General features: G+C 36.3%; 1 protein-coding gene across 2 annotated transcripts; it reads right to left on the bottom strand.

Moving 5' to 3' along the window:
* Positions 1–8,265: 8,265 nt before the first annotated feature.
* LOC122664840 (probable trehalose-phosphate phosphatase C) lies at positions 8,266–11,307 on the bottom strand. Of its 2 annotated transcripts, XM_043860851.1 has the most exons (9): positions 11,107–11,307; positions 10,833–10,973; positions 10,096–10,167; positions 9,870–9,995; positions 9,735–9,791; positions 9,546–9,647; positions 8,778–8,855; positions 8,560–8,700; positions 8,266–8,438 (listed from the first exon to the last, which is right to left on the bottom strand). In XM_043860851.1, exons 1-9 carry the CDS (start codon positions 11,287–11,289, stop codon positions 8,283–8,285), a joined length of 1,056 nt encoding a protein of 351 aa, XP_043716786.1. In that variant the 5' UTR covers positions 11,290–11,307; the 3' UTR covers positions 8,266–8,282. The 2 variants fall into 2 exon arrangements, with proteins under 2 accessions (XP_043716786.1, XP_043716787.1); XM_043860852.1 differs by lacking the exon at positions 8,560–8,700.
* Positions 11,308–22,423: the final 11,116 nt, after the last annotated feature.

Genomic DNA, 22,423 nt, shown 5'->3' with positions numbered 1-22,423 from the left:
AATTGATTATCCATTGATTTCAATATTAGTGAGAAGATTTGTAGTTGTAATGGGAATTATTATCAACGAGTATGAGGTTATGAATAAGGAAAATGATTTCTAACAATCCTTCCATTGATCTAGTTGTTTACTGTATAAAATTAGTTGGACAATTAAATGAATGATTTGATAATAGGATTCATTTTATGATTTCAATATTAGTTATCTTGTTACTATTTAGTTATTCATTGATTTCAATATTAGTTATCTTCTCCCTTAAAATTTATTCATCTGTGTTTCGATTACAACATAAACACATCAAATCACTTTCTCTATTATTGGTTGTTAATTTACTTGTTGGTTTCGGGAAGATGATGTAAAGCGTTTTACCAAATCTTTCCTTAGTACTAGACTACCAGTTACAAATGTAAGATTTCATTGTAGTTCAAGCCCAAAAATAAAATCAATCTAAGCCCGTATTAACTTGATGTAAAAAAAAACTGAAATTGTACCGGATCAAAATTGAGAATCGAAGTTTTTTAACAGTTTGGTTTTGGTCTAACTCATTCTTAGAAGCGTGATTGTTTCTTACCATCCAATATCATGGAGGATTTTATGCTAGGCTTTAGGATTTAGATTGAGAGAGAGAGAGAGAGAGAGAGAACACTCAAGTTCATGTTTTTTACTTTGCCCATACCACCATCTCCCACCATCACTATCACCACCTCCTCCTCCGATGGAATGTGTGTGATTGGTGGACCACTGCTTCAAAGGAGCGGAGCATTGCTGGGCCTTCTTGCTATCTCCTACAATAGCCGGTTGTGGCCATCTGTGGGTGGGTGTTGCAGCATATCGGTCGGAGAATAAGAAGAAAATGAAACATAATAATTATGGGTAAAAATGAGAATATGAAAGAAAAAAAAATGTACCCCAAACATAACTTGTATAAACTTGAAATATCCCAAACATAATATTTATGAAACATGAGATGCTTCAAACATAATAAATCAAGTGCCAAAATTGATAATAAACTAAGTAACTTAATTAGTATCCATTCAAAAACCTAAAAAACCAAAGAGGTCTCTAACTTTCTATTATATTACCAATTGACACATGTTTAAATCTAAGTGCCATAATGGAATCTCAGATTATCAATGGTAGATTCCATTTCCTATTATTGAATGAGTCTAGAATAGATCACCTACCCATATGTGAACGGTATGGTGATGATACAGTCCTTTTGTTTTCATAAATTCCTCTCAATGCTGCCATTAAAGAGTGTCTACATGAGTATTTATGAAAGCAAAAGGACATGCGTCATCATGAAACCGTATGTACAGAGTTCCCGTAGAGCTATGTGGTCCAGCCAGGATCTCCATGCTATCTCCTTCTATGGTAGGTTGTCGCCTCGTGTGGGTGGGTATTGCAGCACATCGGTGAGAGAAGTGGAAAAAATCAAAAATATTATCTATAGATAAAAATGAAAATATAAAAAATAAAGTACCCCAAACATTGCAGGTAATCCCATAATGTATCCTAAATATAACATTTATGAAACATGAGATACCTCAAACATAATAAAAATGTAAAGTACGTTACACCCTTAGCTCAATTAGAGATATAAGCCAGCCTCAATGACAATTCTAACTTTCTATTATATTCGCATCGCAATTGGCACATGTTTAATTCTTAGTTTCCATAATGGAATTTCAGATTGTCAATGCTGGACTCCTCCCCTATTATTGAACGAGTCTAGAACATCTTCCTACACGTGAAAAATACAGTCCTTTTGCTTCCATAAATGCCCTTCAATGCTACCATTAAGTGTGCGTACAAGAGTATTTATGAATGCAAAAGGTAATGTGTCATCATGAAACTGTATGTAGAGTGTCAATATAAAGATGGGTGGTTCGGGTTCTTGTTAAATGGTGAATTAGGCATGGATATAGTTCATGGTTTAATTGGGCCGATGTCAATACTGTATCAAATTACTGAGAGAATCCAAAGGCTATAACTCACTAACTTATTGATACTGACAGATTACAATAAAAAAATGTTAAAGAAATAGGCAAAACATCGTCTCCTTATATAAACGAGAAAGAGTCACAATCAGTGAGTATCTCCAACCGATATACACCCAACAAAAATCGACAAAAGTATTTTAAATCTTTAATTTTAAAAATATTAAAATATCCAAACACCCTCTAACTAGATAATAAGAAAATGCTCATTCCAGTTGCATGGCCTACAAGTCGAGCCAAAAGAACCCGAAACCACAGCAATGCCGTGATGGGCAATCCAATAAATCAACCATAAATTCTATCTAGGAATATTGAATGCAGGAGTGGACCATTTTTTGCTCCTCATCAAAGTAGAAAGGTAAGTATCATAGCCATAGAAAGGGTGGGGCACATGTAAGCATTAAAGTTGGAACTGAAAATCCAGATATGAACAGTACGTAACTAAGTCATCATAAGGGAAAAGACGAATTTTTATCTCCTCCAATTCTGACACTCTCCAATACTCTCCAATCCCTCACATGAGAGTGAAATGACCACTTACCCATTGCCTTGGGAAATGTGTCCAGACAATTGGTAAGTGGTCATTTCAGCTCCCATGTGAAGGATTGAAAGAAAATTGGAGGTGATAATGGTCCGGGAAAAGACTTAAGAAAACATAATAAATAAAGAAGGATTAAAGGCGATTACAATCACGTACTATAAAGGACGAAGACTGTCCCCGTGGGTATGGACCGACACCGGAGGCCACGACCTTTAATTTCTCTGGCCAATATTCAAACACACCCTGTACACAAAAACTTGGGAGAGGCTTCTCTTCAAAAACTTAAAAGTTAAAAAAGTTCTCTTTCCTTTCTGGGTTTCCATGTGAATAGTACCTAAACCTAACTTTCTCCTCTATGGACCCATAGCATCGACAATTCTCATTCATGAACCAGATGTTTTTTCATTTTGTTAGACATATTTGTCTCATTTGATCCTTCTTTTCTATGTTCAACAGAGAGAAGATGAAGTATGCCTTCTTTTGTTACCGTAACACCAAATATTTCTCATTTTCTTAGAAAATTTATTAGATACTTAATCAATATATTAAAAGTTTCAAAACTGATGAAATGTGATCTAACACCGATACACTAAAATGAATCCCACTAGATACATAACAAAAAAAACTTTTAAAAATTAATTACCAGCCTAAGAAGAACCAATTAAAAGAGGTTGAAACTTGAAAGTGAAAACTCGGGCTTGCTATGTCCTGGAAACCCAAAGATTATGTCGGTGTGGAGTGAAATCTGGAAACTCTGATAGGGACGGAGAGAGGAAAAAGCCAACGATAAAAGAAAGAAGATAAAACACCAAAACGTGAACTTTGTAACATTTCACTGATTCGAACTTGGAAGTTGCTTTTCAGATCCAAACTTTAGGAAGAAAAAAAAGGTATATTTTGGAAGTATATGACTTTTCTTCTTCTTTTTATTTTTTGCGGGTCCCATTTAGTTCTGACAGTGGGTCCATGCCCTCGTGGTATGTTTGCTTCCTCGCGTCATGTTTCCGTGTCTGTCACGCACTATAGTTTCCAAGTGGACGTGAATCCACGCGAGGTTTCAGTCATCTAAAAAGACTTGATTCAGGGTCCATTAACCAAGTGTATCTATGCCGACAGCTGATACACTAGACTACACGCCATTGAGGATGGATCCGGCTCATTGGACCCATGGAGTGCCAGGGGGCATCCAAGGGCTGGGCTGTGTTATGCAGTACTGCACACTCAGTCAGCCATTGGGATGTGTGCAACACGGTCCAAACTGCTGGATATCCCCTGGATACTTCTTGGGCATTGGGTTCCCTAGAGATGAGCTCAATTCCATCAAGGATAACATACATTTATGGGAGAGGGTTCTCTGAGCAAGCAATATAGGGGAACATATCAATGAAATTGATCATACAGCATCTATGAAGGAAAGTAGTGAATTTTTTTTTTGCATGTGAGAAGGAGAGAGATAGACAAGGAAATGCGAGTGTACATACCCCAACGGTTAGAGTATCAATTGAGTTGGTCTGATTTTAGTTTGATTGAATCGATTTTGGTATATTATTGGGCCAATCTGAAACCAAACCGTTAAGATTTTTTTTTTGTTTTTAGTCGATTTTGGATTTGAACCGATCAACTTTTATTGTGGAAATTCTTCACTTGATATAAATAGCTACGATTGTATAAATAGAATCCTTTTTTTGTATAATTATGCATTGCTATCCTTTCCGGTTTCGTGGTATACAAGTTGACCCTAATTTGGTTGAAATTTGGGCAACCCAAAAAAAAAAAAAATTTTGACTCGAGCCGATTATGTATGAAAAAACCCTAGATGCATGGAATATACCAATTCTAGGGGCCTATCTAGATCGGTTCACCCAATTCCAATCTAATTCCCATTCCAAAGCCAAACTAGATCGATCATGACCAATTCTAATCCAATCCAATTTGGGGCTGATTCCGCATTTTAAACCCTAGGTAGTGATCAAACATTAACACTAGGACCAGGTCCTACCACTTCTTTGTAACTATAAATTAAGAAAGGCCAGGTAATATGGCAAAAATGTGGAAGATCAACAAGACCAGTTTATGTGGAAAAGAAAGCATGCATCGCTTTTGTGTAGATTCTAATATATATATTTTCTCTTACATAATCAATCAGGCCTACACTGACACTCTCTTCTACTTTGACTATGTGGACCTTAGATAGATATACAAATTCCTTCATTTAGTGACATCTTTTGAAAAACCCTCTTCTAAGATTATTTAATCAGACAAATTTTCACAGAACGTTTCCCATTTTGTCATTTAAATTCTGATTTGATTCGGTGCAGGAAAAAAGCTTTTCAAGGTTAGATTTGATTCCTAGCAAGAGCATCGATCCTTCTGAGCCCAAACCCGATGTGAAAATCCCAACCTCATGATGAGAGGCTATGTTCACGGTTCATGGTATTGGTATTGAATCGGTGATACATATCAGTGTTCCTAGGTACTCAATACCTATACGACACCAATACTGTAGCCATGGTATCATATAGAAGAAGGTAAAATTAACCCCAAAGAAAAGTCCAAAAAAAACTGAGGAATCGGTATTTTGATAGCAAAACGGTCTGATCCGTCCATATCAATATCTGTATCGATATTGGTGAATACTGAAATAGGTGTCAATAACGATATCTAAGATCTTGGTTATGCTTGAATCTTAACATGAAATCATCCCTAAAAAAAATTTTCCCTTCTCATAGAAATATGTACAATGCAAAAGGTTATATAATGCACACAGCCATCTGATGGAATTGAAGAGAGATGCGCCATAGATCATCATCCCCATCCAACGATTATGTGCAATGATTGTGCACTATAAAAATGGTCATGGGTTTAAGTCTCTCGAAACAGTGTCTCTGTAAAACAAAGATAACGCTACGTACATTATGACCCACTCCAGACCTTGCGGTGGCGATACCCTTAGTATGTCTTTTTTTTATTATTATTATTGAATCTTGCATCAGCTGATCGTCTGATATGAAGCTGCGCAGTATGAGTCAAACTACCTTTAAGCAGGGAATTGAAATGGGTCTATGGCTGTGACCTGAGTTGAGCTGTCACTTGGACTAATTGGATTGATTGGTCTGAGAAAAATATTTTCGACTTGGTCGGTTTGGACCTTTTCTTGGTCTAAGAGAAATGTTTTAGACATGGTCGGCTTGATTGGGTCCAAATCTTCCAAATCTTTACTCAAAAATCCCAATCATGAAGAAGACCTTTTGGATTTTCGAAGGTTTCAATTATTTATTATTAGGGCTCCGAACGGAATTGGAGGCAATGTAAAACACCATAAATAGGGCTTCGAACGGAATTGGAGGCAATGTAAAACACCTTTTCAGCAAGTAAGTATCTTTTGATTGCGAAATGCGAACCAAACTGAGGACTTTGTGTCTACCACTTGTAAGGGTAATGATTGGTTTTAAAATAATTGGAATCAGATCAGTTGAATCGATTCGAATCGGAAATGGAATCGGTCTAGTCATCGCCCGATTCTGACCATTCTGAATCTGACTAAACCAGGAAGGGTTTCTAGAGTTCACCGATTCCGGTCAGGTGAGGCCTGTCCTGTTGCCGATTCGGCTCACCTGAACCTTGGGGTAATCTTTCTGATTCAAGGTATTTTATGTTTTGGAAAAATGTTTCCTATGGGGGGAGTTTACTGTCTACGTTCAGACACAGAGAAAGGCAAATTGACCATCTACATGATGCTTTCACATACGTGCAGGGGCCATGCTTCCCCATGGAAACACTTCCCCTTGTGTTTTATAAGTTCTTTTAAGTGGTTTATAGAAGAAAACAAAGCCTAAATGATGCTTCGAGCAGATTTGTACAATTGGGAAGATGACCTTATGGGCCACAACAACAACAACATCCAAGCCTTACATGGATCTTAAAGAAACAATATAATAATAAGGAAGGGAGGGAGGGAGAGAGGGAGGGGGCGGGGGAGATAAACAAACACACACTCTAGGGCATCGATCCTTCTTAGCTATGAATCACTTCTTAACTGTCCAACATTCTGCTCTAAGAATTGAAACATCACAACAACAAAGACAACCTAAATGAGACCACCGCATGGATCTTTAATCTCCAAACAGCTATATTTGAGGTAATACTAGGGGCAAGACCTAAGCTAAGCATGCCTATCCCTGGCAAGGCCCCATGATCTTATAGGCATTGTTATTAAATGAGAGTTTCATTAGTTGGGCCGTGGCCCATGAGATGGTGTACTTGCCCAGTTCTGTCATTATTTTCCTTTTTAATTTTTAGGAATGCCACCCCCATCATTTGGATGTATTCTTTTCCTCAATCAATCATATACCCAAATATGTTACATTGCTCCCATATAAATGGAGGGGAGGAAGGAGTGAGCAAGTGATAGAGAAATATAAAATATATATTAAAACAAATGAAGCTTGAGGGGTTTTTTTTTTTTTTTTTGGTCATGAAATAGGTATGAAAATAATCTACTACACCACCATCGTGTATTAGCATGAAACCCAAGGATAGTATGCACAAAAAGAAAATAAAAGGGATGTATCAAGGTTTAGAAACACGGAATTGGACACGGAATCAAACTCCATTTATTTGATTCAAATCAAATTAGAATTGATCGGACTCGATCGAAACCCCAAGAAATGGAATCGAAAAGAAGCAAAGATTTCCACAAACCTATTCTATAAATTTTGATACAAGAGGTAACTTCATTGATTTTATGCTGATCTATGTGCTGCCCCATTATATTGGCATTATATATGCAAGAGGGGAAAACATCGGTTTAGATGGATGTTGGATATACAAGGGGGGCTCACGGTATTTATGATTAGAAGGGGAGAGCTTATGTGAGAGGATGCGAATAGAAGGGATTGTGTAGCAACCTTTTCCCCTTTATTTCTTAAAAGAAGGGGGAAATGGAAGAAACAAAAAAATTAAGATCCAAGTACAATCATAAAGAATTCAAAATAGGGTTTAAAAATTAAGCATAATTGGAATTAGGGTTGGCCTATTCCAATTCCAATCCTTTAAACCATGAGGTGAGCAGCAGGCTGCACCCTCAATAGATGCTATGATTCTGCATCTGTTAATCTATCTATCCCATGGTACCATTTGTTGGTGTTGAAACATTGTTACATGTTATAATAAGAATTGGAAAATTTTCACACTAGTTAACTCAAGCTGTGTTTGGTATGCATTCTAGGTCAATTTTGCATCATCGGAGAATGCGAAATCAACCTGGAATGTATTCCAAACTGTTTTTATTGCGTGAAAATGCAAAATCGATCCAGAATGCATACCAAACACAACATCAGTGTGAAGAAAAAGCATTGTCCATAACACATTGATGCATTGATCATACAATAGAGATGAGCACCAAAATTTTCACCCACAAAACCCAAAAAAAGGAGAGAGAGATAAGTACCAAATTTACCATATCCAGGGGAACCTTTAATTTAATTGTCACTATGAAAATTTTAATTAAAACCGCCTGGATGTCTATAATCTGACTATAGAAAGAAAAAAAATTAAAACCAAAAAAGATCCCAGATGGAAATATGTTAACTCTAAAATCTAAGCCTATGAGTAATGTCTCATTTTTCCAAGTATATCTCTGTTTCTCTATCTTTCTCTTTTGCAACCTTATTAGGTTTCTAATTTTATGGTATGCACAGGGGGAGCTGAAAGGAGTCTAAATGTCTAATTAATAAACAAAACTAACCTAAAAAGGAAGAGTTCCACCATTCTGCAAGACGGATCAAGAAAGACATGACCTCTGATGGATCACGGAGAGAGTAAGAAGCATTAGTCTCCTTGGGGATGGAAGACACAATAATAGGATACCCTTGGCCTTGTCCTCTACTCTGTATCACCTGTAATTAATTCATTTACAAACATTAACTCGTGAACCAGATTCAAAAAAACAAAGGATCAATAATATTCATGGTTGGTATAGTCTGATGAGATCGTTCATTGAGAGTTTTTAACAAGCACCTTGAAAGCATCTTCATCAGTTCTGTCATCTCCGATGTACATTGGAAGGACATCATTGGAATCGCCAAACCCCAGAGTTTCCAGTAGATATTCCAGCGCATGACCCTTGTCCCACTTTATAGATGGACGTATTTCCATGACCTAAATAATGAATAAGAATTAAAATCTTTTCTTCTTCTTCTTAACTTTTTTTAAAGAATCAAAATTGTTTATCTTACCTTTCTACCTCTAGTTAGGTGAAAATTTGCATAATCCTTAAGCACAGACTTCACCTGCTCTTCAAGTTCGAAATAGTCCTGCATTTTGAAAGTATATACTTCATTAAGGGAGTGTGAATAAAACGTGATACCTTTTAATTACTCGTTTTATTTCCAAAAAAATTTTAAGATAGGATATAAAAGGGTTTTCATAAATAATATGTAAGTGACACTTTATTACGGCATAGAAAATGTCGTTGTTACCCTAATTGAAAATAAAATTGTTTATCATACTAAAGGAGTTAAAAAGTAAAATTACAAATTGGTGTCAATAAGAAAATCCCTTCATTTAAAAAAATAGATGTTGTAGGAAGGACGAGGATTGGGCCCATCAACCTCACATAGCCATGGTTTTAGTGCACGATTTCGAAACGATTATCAACAATACGGAAAACTGATACGTTACTGATACGGTATCAGCCTGGATCGGCTGTATCGGATAAAATTACCTCTTAATTTCCTTTAAAAAAATGAGTTTTTGGATCATTTTACCCTTTTTTCCGTACCGATACAGTATCAGCATGGTATCGATATTGGTGTCTAGCAAAACCGATACGTATCACCTGTATCTGGCAATACGCTATCTAGGTTAAACAAAGCTTATACAGTTACAGTTACCCTCAAAATGAAGGTTGGGTAATCAAGAAAAAGGGTACCCATTGACAGCCCTTTGAGTTAGCATTACCTGATCACGAAGAAGAGGATGACTTAAAAGAAAACAATTCGTACCTCCTTATCAATATTCCGAAAGTGAACAGATACACAGAACTTATTGTTTTCTGTTGTAACACCCCGTATTGTTTTGGTCTTTTCCTCCAATGCCTTCAATATCTATTTAAGAAAGAAGAATCAGATTATGGTCTTATAGAACAATGTTGGCAAGGCCAGTTAAGCATAAAATCCATTTACATTAGTTACCTCTTGAATTGCTGGTAAGAACTCTTGGGCAGGTTGGAAAACTACTACTTCATTCCCCTACAACAATGATGGTAATTAGAGTATGATGAGAGCAAGGAAACTTCTATACTAATAATCAACTTATAGCAAACTAACCATTTGATCAACGGTTCTTGTCTGGTAATCGGCAGTGGCCGGCCGGAGAGTTCGCATTGGGGCCATTATATCCATTCCATGGCTTCCAGCATAGTATATATCAGTTAGCTGTACAAAGTCATAAACCTAAAAAAACCAATGGAAGTGATAACTTTGTTAGATCTCCCTGGCTATGAGTTAGGACTGATAGAGGAGTGGCCAAGAACGAAGAGCAAGAGCTGTTTACCTTGTCTCTGCACCTTCCACTGATAATAGCTGTTGGAAAATGCTCTGCTACTGCACGGACTGCTGAGCGCATCTGCAACCACATATAACAACAACCAAGACCTTATTTTCCTTTTCTCTTTTGCTAAAGAATCAAGAATTGTTGAAAGTTAATTTCTTAAGGTTTTAGATTGGACCCTCCAACAAGAGGATTGGTAGCGTCTGATGGCTAAAAGTTTGAGTGCAACTAAAAGGACTTGAGTTTTTCTTCACCCATCTATGAGGATTGGTAGCAATGGCTAGAGTTAATGACCCACAAGTCCAATCACACGGTCACTTCACTTGTGAATACAGGTGAAGAGAGAGTGTCGCCATTGTGGGGTCTAGGGAAGGTCATAATGTACGTAGCCTTATTCCCACATCACGAACAGGTTGTTTCCCAACTTAAACCCATGACCACTCGATCGCAATGGAACAACCTTACCCTTGCACCAAGGTCCACCCAAATGTTATCTATTAGGCCTTTAGATCGGTTGGGCCAGGAAGCCTAGGATCAATTTGTAGCCCATCTAGCTTCCCAGTCTCATGTTGCCCATGAATTCTTGATAAAGTCAACCCATGAATCTCCAAGCCAAAAGCTCTCCAACTCCTACTTAATGCAAGCTATTCTAATTTCCAACCCAACAGAATCCTACAGAAAAGATCTATGGAAGCTAGCTAGTTGTAAACCCTTCTCCTATTATATGATAATTAAATTACCTCTTCCGACATAATTGCCTGACTAGGGTCATCAACGATCGGTGAGAGGGTTCCATCATAATCCAAAAACACGACAATGGTTTTCCCTTTTGCTTCATTCATCATCTGATCAAACATGCTCAATGCAGAGGGGAACTTCATCTACAGAAACACCACCACAAAACCAAAGAAAAACAATTAAGAGGATCAGGTTCTGTAGTACTGCTAGGATTAGCTTAAATTACAACCCAAAAAAAATAAAAAATAAATGCTTAAATGTTAAAATAGAACTTACAATCCATGAAGCATAATTATCATCACTAGTAATAGTTTCATTACTGCTAAGATCAGGTTCTTTAGTTTGAAGATCACAAGTTATGGGCATCTTGACAGTAGTAATCTTATCAACATTCTCATTGGACCTGGCCTTTATCAATGACTCAATGTCCTGCTCATTTGCTTGCAGTTGAAACCCCATTTGCAAAATAATAAACCTTTAAAACAGAAACAAATTAACAGTGAAAACCAAATAATTTGAAAATTGAAAATGCAAGTTTATATTGTGAGATTGTGGCATTGCAAGGTGGACAATGAAAACCTGGCCTACCCGGTGGACCCGTAGGATCGAAGAAAATTAGAAAGCTAGCCAAGGTTTGAATTCACAGTATTGACACCGGTATCAATACCTGACCATATTGGTCCGTATTAGGCCAATTTCAGTACCAAAACAAAAAAACCACCTTTTCTTTACTGTATTGCCTCATCACATTCTGCACCATACTGGCAGGGTACCAATCAACTGCACTAGCAATTGTTTTCTAGACGTTGATATAGTCCACCAACCTAACCTAATCCATCAATTCCCCACTTAAGGAGAGGTCAGTTCACATTCTCGTACAAGAACATGATCTCGTATGCCTTTTGCCAGCCACATGGAATCCATGTACGTGGTTGGCTAAGGACCTACGAGACCACGGTACTGAAGGGGTTCGGAGTTCAATTGTTCCCCTTTGGGGCCACCCCTCACAAGGTCCCATGGTTCTTATGGGCCTTGTGTTTTTCTGGTCCATGTGGATTATATTGTTCTATGTTCAAGAACCAATTAATATAATAAGCTCTTAATTTCCATAAATAAACCAAAAAGTAAAACATAAGAAGCGTTCTAACCCACCAGCACCATATGCGACATGTAACCAAGACATGAGCATTCTTGGAAGCGATCTTATGATCACACCTAACCTAATCCTTTCTACTTTTAAGTCATGGGTCCCACAAGAGAAGACCTAAGAAAAGGAAAAGCATAGAAGACATAAACAAGGCAATTAGGTATTTAGGTGGAACGAGCTATGCGGCTGAGGGGATCGGAGAGGGCTTTCGATGACGTATATAATTAATGGCTAATAAGACGAAACCGTCTCTCTCTCTGTCTCTATTGTCTTAGGCCCTACAATTCAATCATAGAACTTGCTCTATCGAATCAACTCATTCTCTATGCCACTAGCTAGGAATTAATAAGATTGATAATGGAATCTAGACCTACTTAAGCCCAATAGAATGAAGGTTTTTGGGTTCAAAGTTCAAACACCAGAGGTCTAGAACCAAAGTTGAGACCAGAAAAAAGACAGACAAAAGTGACCCCCGGACAGTACAAGGTAATGCTATTTTATTGGATTTTACTAAAAAGACAAAAAAAATAAAGAAAAGATAGTACGACAGTATTATAATGGAAACATCTTTATGAGACAAAAAATTTAATTCATACATACTCGTGAGAATGAGAATGACTATTTTGTCGAGTCTATCGACAAGCTGAAACCATATTCCCATTGTGAAGATCTAGTTTTAATCAGGAAATAGCTGTTTCTTACTCTTTTTTACCTGGTTTGTAAAAGGTAAGTTTCCATAAATAAAAAAAAAATTATTCATGCAGTAAAAGAAAATCTTTGACTTGAACAAGCCACTAAAAGGCAGAGGATGGACACGCTGTCAGCTTGCGGATGCTAGTAGTGGGCATCAAGGTAGTGCGGGATGGGAGGGGAAGGAGGTCTTTTCTAGGGGTGGAAAGATAGACACATGACTAGGCAGTAGCTGAAATTTTTTTTATCATGTTGGTTAAAGAGAGAATCTTTTCATCTACGGTGATTTCATGTTTTAATTGAAATTCTAAAACATCGAGTCTCATCATGCATCATTCACTCAGTCCTTATATAGTGACCAAGGTCCAAAATCTTAAATTGGTCGGATCATATAGTCAAACCTTGTGGTTGAAAAGATTTTCTTTTCACCATAGGTGAACAAAAACATGGTTCAAAAATAAGAATAAAATAAAAAAACTCGATAAAACTAAGTAATCCCTTCTTTGGTAATTTTCTGGTCTAAAAAAATAGGTACAATATTTTTTTGTGATCACCCATACAAAGAGGGCAAAATGACCACCTTACCCCTCTTGTTAGATGCCCCCTGCATGCTCCACATTGGCCCTACACTGATGCAAGGAAGTATCCTCTTTATTTTCTTCTAAACATAAATATATCGAGTAAGTATAATCCACCACGTTGAGATGATGTGTACAATGGGATCTACTCGTATACGCGTAGAAGAAAGAGAAAATAAGGGTTAAAATAAAATATGAGAAAAACAATAGAAGGGTGTTTTCGTCTTTTAAACCTAGATGTTGAGTCGGTTAAGCTTCCTCTCGGAAGGAGCAAAACGAACATCAACCGTTTTTAAGGTTCTCTCTCTTTCAGGTGACTATGAGAGAGAGAGAGAGAGAGAGGGAGAGAGAGAAATAGAAACATATGAAGCTATCAACAATGGCGGATTAAGAGTGCCGTGCATTGGCCGGATTTAAAAGAGCCTGTAATCTTCTTCTTCTTCTTCTACAATTGACCAGATTGAGATGGCGCAAGTTAAGAGGAAAATCTCATCCAGTTACGAGAGAGAGAAAGAAGATTTTTCTTTTTCCAACTCTTTCCGCTCTTCGTCGATCATATAAATCTTAACATTATCGCGGAAAAATCAAAAACATGCACGGAGAAACAATTGCAGAGACTATAAAAAAAAATGGAAGATTAGATTTAAAACACAGTAAGCAGATATGATCGAAGCAAGAGAAAGATTACAATGAAGGAACCAATTCGAATGCGATTGTGGAATAGAAAAGCAGATTATCTGAATGCAAAAGCAAGCAAACAAAAAAAGAGATATGAAAAGATGCGCGAAGAAGTTATTACCGCTTGTTCGTCGTCGATACAGCGCCGCCTCACTCCACACTGCCTCAGACTTGTCCGCCGAGAAGCCTGAGAACGAGAACGAGCTCGGAAAACTGGAAAAAGGATAAATGTGAGAGAGAAATTAAGAGATACGAGGAGAAGAGGCAGAGAGAGAAAAGTGGAGGTAGGAGAGAAAGAGAGAGAGAAGAAAGAACCGTAACGGATTGAAGAAGGTTATTTATAGGGGAAAAAGAGAAGAGAGGTGAGAGAGACGGATTTTGGAAATTTGGAACCTTACCAAATTGTGATTCACGAGATCTTTGTTGTTAGACCTTAAAAAATTTACTTCAAATCCTATTACAACTAATCATTTTTATCAAAATGACCATAATATCCTTTATATTTCCAAATTCTTTTATATATATATATATATATATAATTCCACATTTTCACATTAAAGTAAGATATTGAGTTGAATAAAATTAAAGTCATAAATAAGTTGCCAAAAAAAAGGAAAGAAATCTCTCTCTCTCTCTCTCTCTCTCTCTCTCTCTCTCAATTCCTTAATCCACAAGCATATAATATCCTCATAAGTCCAACACCTTATTTATGTTTGTCAATGGATCAAGTGAGAAACAAAATCAACATAGTCCAATAGGTTTGACATCGACCTATTTTATAAGATTATATCATTACGGAGAGCATTTTCTGTTTGGGAGTGTAGTCTACGCCAGCAATAAACATCCAATGAGTGGCCTTGAAAAGGAATCATTTTAAGAGGCAGAAAGGTCATTTCAGAGAAAGGGAGGAGAGAAATAGACACAAAGGAGCGCTAGCGTAGGTTATCTATGCTCCTAGACAGAAAACATTTTCTCAGATCATTATTTCAATGTTTAGAAGAGAAATAATGGCACTATTGAACATGTGAAAATGGAGGCTAGAGCAAATAACCAATTTAATTTGATAAAGGAAAAAATGAAGACACTTAAGTTATGTTTGGTATGCATTCTAGGTTGATTTCGTATTCTGAGATAATAAAAACAACTAATATCATTTAGGGCTCATGTTCTCTGTGCCGCAGTGCAGGCTGTGCCCAGACACATGGGCACGCCACTCAGGGGGTAGAGTGGTCATTGCACCCACCCCCATGTGTCTGAGCATAGGCTTCGCCCGCGGCACAGAGTGTAAGAGTATTGATGTTATAGCCCTTCATATGTTCTGATATAATCCTACTTGTATTAAAGCTCAAGTTGTGAGGGACAATCTAGTAATTAGTCAATTTGACCTAAACCCTAGTTTCCCTATAAATACTAGCTGGAGGCAGCAGCCTGGGTATTCCAAACTTAATACTCAAGGTGTAATGCTTTAAGCAACCTTGTGCTTAAACCTAAACCCTAACACAGAGAACATTCTCCCTATCATTTATATGAAATAAGAAAAAAGTATAGTTTATGACACCTTAACAACACCCCCCCCCACCCTTCCCCACCAAAAAAAAAATGTATAAACTCAAAAACTACTCTACACAAATTGTTAAGATTTCTTGGAGTGGTAATATGTAATTAAATGACAAAATTAGAAATTGTCTCTAATGTATAGTTTTGAGGGTTGGTCATAGAAGAGTAGTGGGGAATGTAGTGGTGCCTTCACTTGACTACATTCTCAAACCCACTCGTCTTCGTTTCAGCTGCTTGCACGCAAGTAAATATCTTAGTTGTTGGATTGGTAACTACAAAAAGACTTTTGTGGGACTAGGAAGAGATCTAGACTTATGTCTTTGTTTCAACTGTTTGCATACAAGTGTGTCAAAATATCTTAGTTGTTGAATTGGTAAAGTACAAAAAGAATTTTGTGGGACTAGGATGAGATCTAGATTTTTTTTTAATTTTTTTTTTTGGGATTACATATCATGTCGTCTATATATTTGAAGATTTTTACATTCGACTTAGAGAGACACTTCAATTATAATAACAATAAATTACTCTATTCCTATCTATTAATTAGAAGTAAATGAAATATATTTATTGTTGTTGTCCCCATAGTTGTATAATTTCGCAAAAGATAAAATAGAAAATAATATTCGATCCCTTGAAAGACTTGTGATTAACTATAGATCGCAAGCGAAAACATATGAAAAGTGTATGTCACGTAGTTGCACTTAAGATGCATTAATTTTAACAATCGATAAATGATTTCGATACCCATGTAAAAAATCTTATTGCACTCTTATTAATTCATCTCGTGTTAGATTTATTATACAAACATAATTATTAGTTTGATGATTTCTAAACAATGCAATGTTAGATTCTAAACATTTGCCGTTTGTCTTTTTAAAGATCATTTAACAATAAATGTCGATTTTTTCTATACTAGATGTGATGAGCTTGTTTAAGTATTTTGCTATCCTAACTGTGACCCTCAAGTAATATGCTAATCTAAACATCCCACTTGGGATGGCCCTAGGGGTGTCAACCAGGTTTGGTCGGTTTTAGTCGAGCCTAATCGGTGCTCACCAACATAAAGCCTTGCACCCTTTTCAATCATTTAGGTAATCGTGCCTCATTGATCAGGACGTGAATACGTTTCTATTAACTAATCGGGTTTTAAACGAGCTAATTGACTAATCAGAAAGAGTGTTAATTTAGGACCGAAACCAACCTGTTAGGAACCGAATCCGACCCACCTATTAACTTATTGGTCCGGTTCTAGATCTAATTTTTTGAACCAATTAGCTTATGGATTTGAGTCGTTTCTGGTCTGGTTCTTCCAACTGTTCCAGAACCAATAAATCTAGAACCAAAACTGCTAGACCAGATATACATTGTGCAGAAACTGAGATTTGAAATCTATTTCTGTTGGAGTTTCAAAAAGGAAGTCCATAGTATTGTTCCTTATCTTTGTTAGGAAATATCATTCAGAATCTTTCTCTAGTGCTATGTAACTCAACGTTGATAGGAACTTCAGATTAACTCACAACCTAAAGTGAGAATATGCCTTAATCCACTTTTAGGTAGAGGTAGATTGGGAGAGGGTTTCTACCCAAAAAAAAAAGATTGGGAGAAGAGTGTCTAAACAAGAGCATTGAAGAGCACATTAATGAGGTGCGATGAAATGGCTTCATACATAAGAAGGTAGTGAAGTCATTTCATTTTAGACAGAGAGAGAGAGAGGGAGGATGCTATCATATCCTCCCCTAGCAGCTCAGAGACCCAAAGAAGTTTTGATATCGTAAAAGGTTCAATTATAATAAACAAATATTTGCATAAATTTTGTATTTTTTTGAGTTTTTTATTCAATATATTTGGGGAATTTTGATTCAAGAGGTAAATTTCATTAATGATCTATTATTTTACTGACTAAAAGAAGAAAACAATGACTAAAAATTAAGATCAAACATGAACGACAATTTAAAATAGGGTAAGAATGACCCCCCGCCATAACAATCCAATGGTATCATATTGGAATTTGCCAAAAATAGAAAAAAAATAGTTTTCCTATTATTAGATACAATATTAAAATAGAAACATCTTTATAACACAAAATTTAACTGATTTAATCATAGGAATTGACTAGGATGTCAAAAAGTAAAATCTGATAGCATGCATTGAATGAAGGCATTGCACAGGAGCCAGATTTTATTAGGAAATAAATAATACTTACCCTTTTTTCCTGGTTTTAATGCAAGTTTCCATAAAAAGATCTCATGCAATAACATCAAATGTTTGACTTTGAACAATCCAGAAAAATTAAGGTGCTAAATTTTTTTTTGTATCCAGGGAGTGATGAGTGAATCTCATTCATTCACTGTGATTTGACATTATGATTTGGATTCCTCCAATGGTGAGTCTCATTTTTAACTCTCGATATATTGACAAATCTTACGGCTGCGTAGATTCTCTCTTTATCGTAGGTGAATAAAAATTAGATCTAAATTTTTTATCTCAAAAAAGACACATACAATACATTTTCAGACCTATTGGTCAACAGGAAATTTAATGTCCCTTTGATTTATTCTCTTTTTACTCAAATTATTGCCTCTAAGATTGTCCTTGCAACAAAATTTTTATTAAGACCAACAATTGTCTAGCTGTCTAGTGCAGTTGGTGAACCGTGATGCACTGGTGCGCTTCATGCCCATGCTCACCAGGAGGTCTTGAGTTCAAGTCTCCTAGCTGGTGGTACCTTACCCCTTCCCTATTCCTCCGTCCCCCTAAAAAGTAAAATATATATAAAAGCTCCCAATTCCAAAAAAAAATTTATTAAGCAGAAGTTCTGGCCCTAACAATGAAGGGAATTCAACTGTGTATAACGCTCAGTGTAGATCCTTTTGGTCTTTGTTTTGGTAATCAAAATCCCACCCCAAATTCAAGTTATTTTTGTGGAAGCTTTTAAACAATGGTATAACTACCAAGAGTAAACTTAATAAATAAGTCAATTTTTACCTGTTGACAGATCTCTATCTATTTTGTGGATCTATTAGAGAAACAGATTGGCACTTGTTCCTCTCTTGCCAGTTTTCTAAAAGAATTTGGGCAATGAGATGGTCATTTTGTGTCTCCAATGTATCTAGGGGCCACGCTGCATTTCAAGGTTCTTTCTCGACATAAATATATCTAGGATAATCCACCCACGAAGAGGTTATGTGTACAATGGGATCTCTACTCTGTGTAAATGTATGCCTAGCTCTCGTAAAAGAAGTCCGGGGATTCGGGATCGAATGCAAAATATAGTGGAGAAAATAAGGGTAAAAACTTTTTAAAAAAAAAATGTATATAAGGGTGTTTTCATCTTTTGACGCAGCGTGCGGTAGGGAAAAAAATGAACATCAAAACCGTTTTTAGGTTCTCTCTCTCGCTCGCTCACAGGTGAAAGAGAGTTTTCGCTATCTAGAGCCAAAAATTTTGAAAAATAGAGGAGGAAAATAGAAACATATCAAGCTCTCAATAATGGCGGTTTATGAGAGAGGAGAAGGGGAAAAAAAAAAAGATTTTCTTTTTCCAACTCCTTCGACTCTTCGTCAATCATGTAAATCGTAACATTATCGCTGGAAAATCAACAACATGCATGGAGAAACAATTGCAGAGACTACAAAAAAAATAAAAACAATGAATGAATAGATTTATTATAACACAGTAAGCTGAAGGACTTAAGCAGATGATCATAGCAAAATAAAGATTACAATGATGGAACCAATTCTCATGCGTTAAACCTCGATATACATATATTAAGATTAATAGTAAAAGCAGATTATCTATGATGCGAAAGCTAGCAAACAACATAGATTTGAAAAATGAGCGAAGAAGTTACCCCTTGTTTGTTGATATTTGCCTCGTACTTTTCCGTCGAAGAGCTTGAGAACAAGAAAACGATCGAACTTGGAATTCTAGAAGAGGATAAATGTGAGAAAGAGATACAAGGAGAAGAGACAGAGAAAGAGAGAAATGGAGGTGGGAGAGAAGGTGAGAGAGGAAAGTAACGGAGTGAGAAGGTTATTTATAGGGGAAATGAGAGAGAGGGTTTAGATTTTACTTTTTTTTAACAGGGTTTATAAATTTGGAACCTTAGTCCATACCTATTATAAAATAAATAAATAAATAAAAACCCTTAGTCCATAACAATTGTAATTCACTGGATTTTTGCAGTTAGACCTTTACTCGAAATTCACTACAACTAATCAAGGCACCAACCAATTGAGTAAGCAGTTGTCTGCAAGGTATTTACATGAATGACTAATAACATTTATACGAAGTTAGAAGAATGTATAATTTATACCACCCCACCCCCAATGAATAAGTTCTAAAATTACTCTACGTTGATGACATTCTCAAACCTAATTGCAAATAGTAGGCTAGGTTTGTAAACATGTTGAAGATGTTCACATAAAAAATAAATTGTTATTGTTTATCTTCAAACACCTAGATTACAACGACAACAAAAGTAGTATTCAATTATTATCCTATTAGCTATGAGTAAATGAAATCTATTAATTATTGTCATTGTAGTATAATTTCACAAAAGGAAAAATAGAAAACAATCTCCAATCCCTTAGAAGACTCATGATTAACCATAGATAACAAAAAAAATATACGAAAAATGCATGCCACGTAATTGTGTAATTAAGAGGTATTGATTTTAACGACCAATAAATTATTCTGAAACCCATAAAAAATCTAAACCTAGATCTTCTCCAACACGCCAACCCCTCCAGTGCACTTTCAATGGCTGGGAGCACTCGGGCATTGCGGAAAAAATCTTATTGTACTCTCGTGTTAGATTCATTGTACAGTTAAAGTAGACTATATCATGGCATAAAAGTTAGCGGCCGTTGATATTGTCATTATTATTAGTTTGACGATTTTGAACATTGCAATGCATGGATACTGATGAATGTGACACTTGTAGTAATAGATTTCTTCGATTTGTTTTTTTCCTATTTAAATACCATTAAACAGTAGATGCTGGTTTCTTCTATTTTAGATACGACAAGTTTGTTTAACCGTTTTGTCAGCCTAACTTAGACCTTTAAGCAATATGCCAATTTAAACATCCTACGTGGGATGGCCTAGGAGTATCAACCAATGAGGCTCGGTCAGTTTCAATCAGGCCTAATCCGCCCCCACCAAAGGCCCCACATCGTTTCAGCCTCTGTAGGTAATTGGGCCTCAAAGGCCAAGGTATGGACATGTTTCTAATCGAGCTACAATCTGGCTTTATTCAATCGGTCACAATATTCATTCTCCTAGTTGGGCCACTTCCTTGCTCCAAAAACATTCAATTATTAATCGGTCAGCGCTTAAGCCCATCACATTCAGTAATCAGTCGGACAACCATTGACAACTACCTTGCACCGAAAACGCTCGATTATTAATCAACCGGTGCTCTAGCCAAACACATTTAGTAATTAATCAGGCCAATATTGACTTCGATCGGTCAGGCCTACCAGTTCATGCCAACTTTTGACACCCCCTAGACGGCCTCACATAAAGACCTCATAAAATTAAGGGTGGAAAAAAGAAAGTAATTTCTTTTTCGCTTTTATATGGAGATGTAGGACTATTATGTCATTATCCTGATGATAATTGTTAGTTTATCATTTTTATTTATTTAACAATAATTAATTAAAAATATATATATGAAAAAATCTCACATTATATTTTATAAAAAATAAAATAAATTACGTAGAAAATATGTTATTAAAAATTTTCTAGCAAAAAAATCATATAACAAATGAGGTATCAAAATTAGATAAATTATCAGAAAACTACCAACATATATTTCATAGGCATGTTATTATAGGTACTGGAGTACTCATTCACCACCATTTTGATTAAACATGTTATAATTGGTATCAGAGCCTACCACCATGCTTCAACATATAAGCTACATTACATTGCATTCCAAATAGTTGTGCAATTAAAAGACATTGGTTTTAATGATCAATAAAGGATTTTGAACCCGTGAAAAATCTAAACCCAGATCTTCTCTAGCATGCCAACCCCTCCAGCACACATCTGATGGCTGGGAGCACTCGGGCACACTCCCCAAGCACTTCTCGTGTTAGATTCATTGTACAGTTAAGCAGACTATATCGTGGCATAAAAGTTAGCGACTGTTGCTATTGTCAATATTATTAGTTTGACAATTTTGAACATTGCATTGTATGGGCATTGATGAGTGTGACACTTGTAGCAATAGATTTCTTCGATTTGTTTTTTTTCTCATTTACAAAACATAAGCAGTAAATGTTATTTTTTTCTATACCAGATACGATAAGCTTGTTTAACCGTTTTGGTAGCCTATCTTTGACCTTCAAGCAATATGTCAATCTTAACATCCTAGGTGAGATGGCCTAGGCGTATCAACTAGTAAGGCTCGGTCGATTTCAGTCATACCTAATTGGCCCCCACCAATTTAAGGCCCTATACCATTCAACCTCTGTAGGCAATTGGGCCTCATAGGCCAGGGTATGGACATGTTTTTAATCGAACTACAATCGGTCACAATATTCATTCGGTCCTAGTTGAGCCACTTCCTTGCACCAAAAACACTCGATTATTAATCGGTTGAAGCTTGAGCCTATCACATTCAGTAATTACCTGAACAATCAGTGGCCATTACCTTGCACCAGAAATGCTCAATTACTAATCGGGTGGTGCTTTAACTAGACACATTTAGTAATCAATCAGGTCAATATTGATCTTCAACCGGTCAATTTAGGTCAGACCTACCAGTTCATGCAAACTTTTGACACCCCCTAGACGACCCCATAGAAAGACCTCATAAAATAAAGGATGAAAAAAGAAAAATAGTTTTTTTTTTATTTTTGTATGGAATCGTAGGTCTATTATGTCATTTCCTAAGGATGATTGTTAATTTATTATTTTTATTTATTGAAATATA

The sequence above is a fragment of the Telopea speciosissima genome, chromosome 6, assembly GCF_018873765.1.
Source record: "Telopea speciosissima isolate NSW1024214 ecotype Mountain lineage chromosome 6, Tspe_v1, whole genome shotgun sequence".
NCBI lineage: Eukaryota > Viridiplantae > Streptophyta > Magnoliopsida > Proteales > Proteaceae > Telopea > Telopea speciosissima.
The sequence above is the reverse complement of the archived record's forward strand: the minus strand, read 5'-3'. Positions and strand labels throughout refer to the sequence as shown.

Bases quoted from the DNA above. Each gene is read 5' to 3' on its own strand.
- LOC122664840 (XM_043860851.1), bottom strand. From the start codon at position 11,289: ATGGGGTTTCAACTGCAAGCAAATGAGCAGGACATTGAGTCATTGATA. The intron at 9,996-10,095 runs GTAAACAGCTCT...TGGTTTTTTTAG, and splicing joins GTGGAAGGTGCAGAGACAAG to GTTTATGACTTTGTACAGCT. The intron at 8,701-8,777 runs GTAAGATAAACA...TTCATTATTTAG, and splicing joins ACCTAACTAGAGGTAGAAAG to GTCATGGAAATACGTCCATC.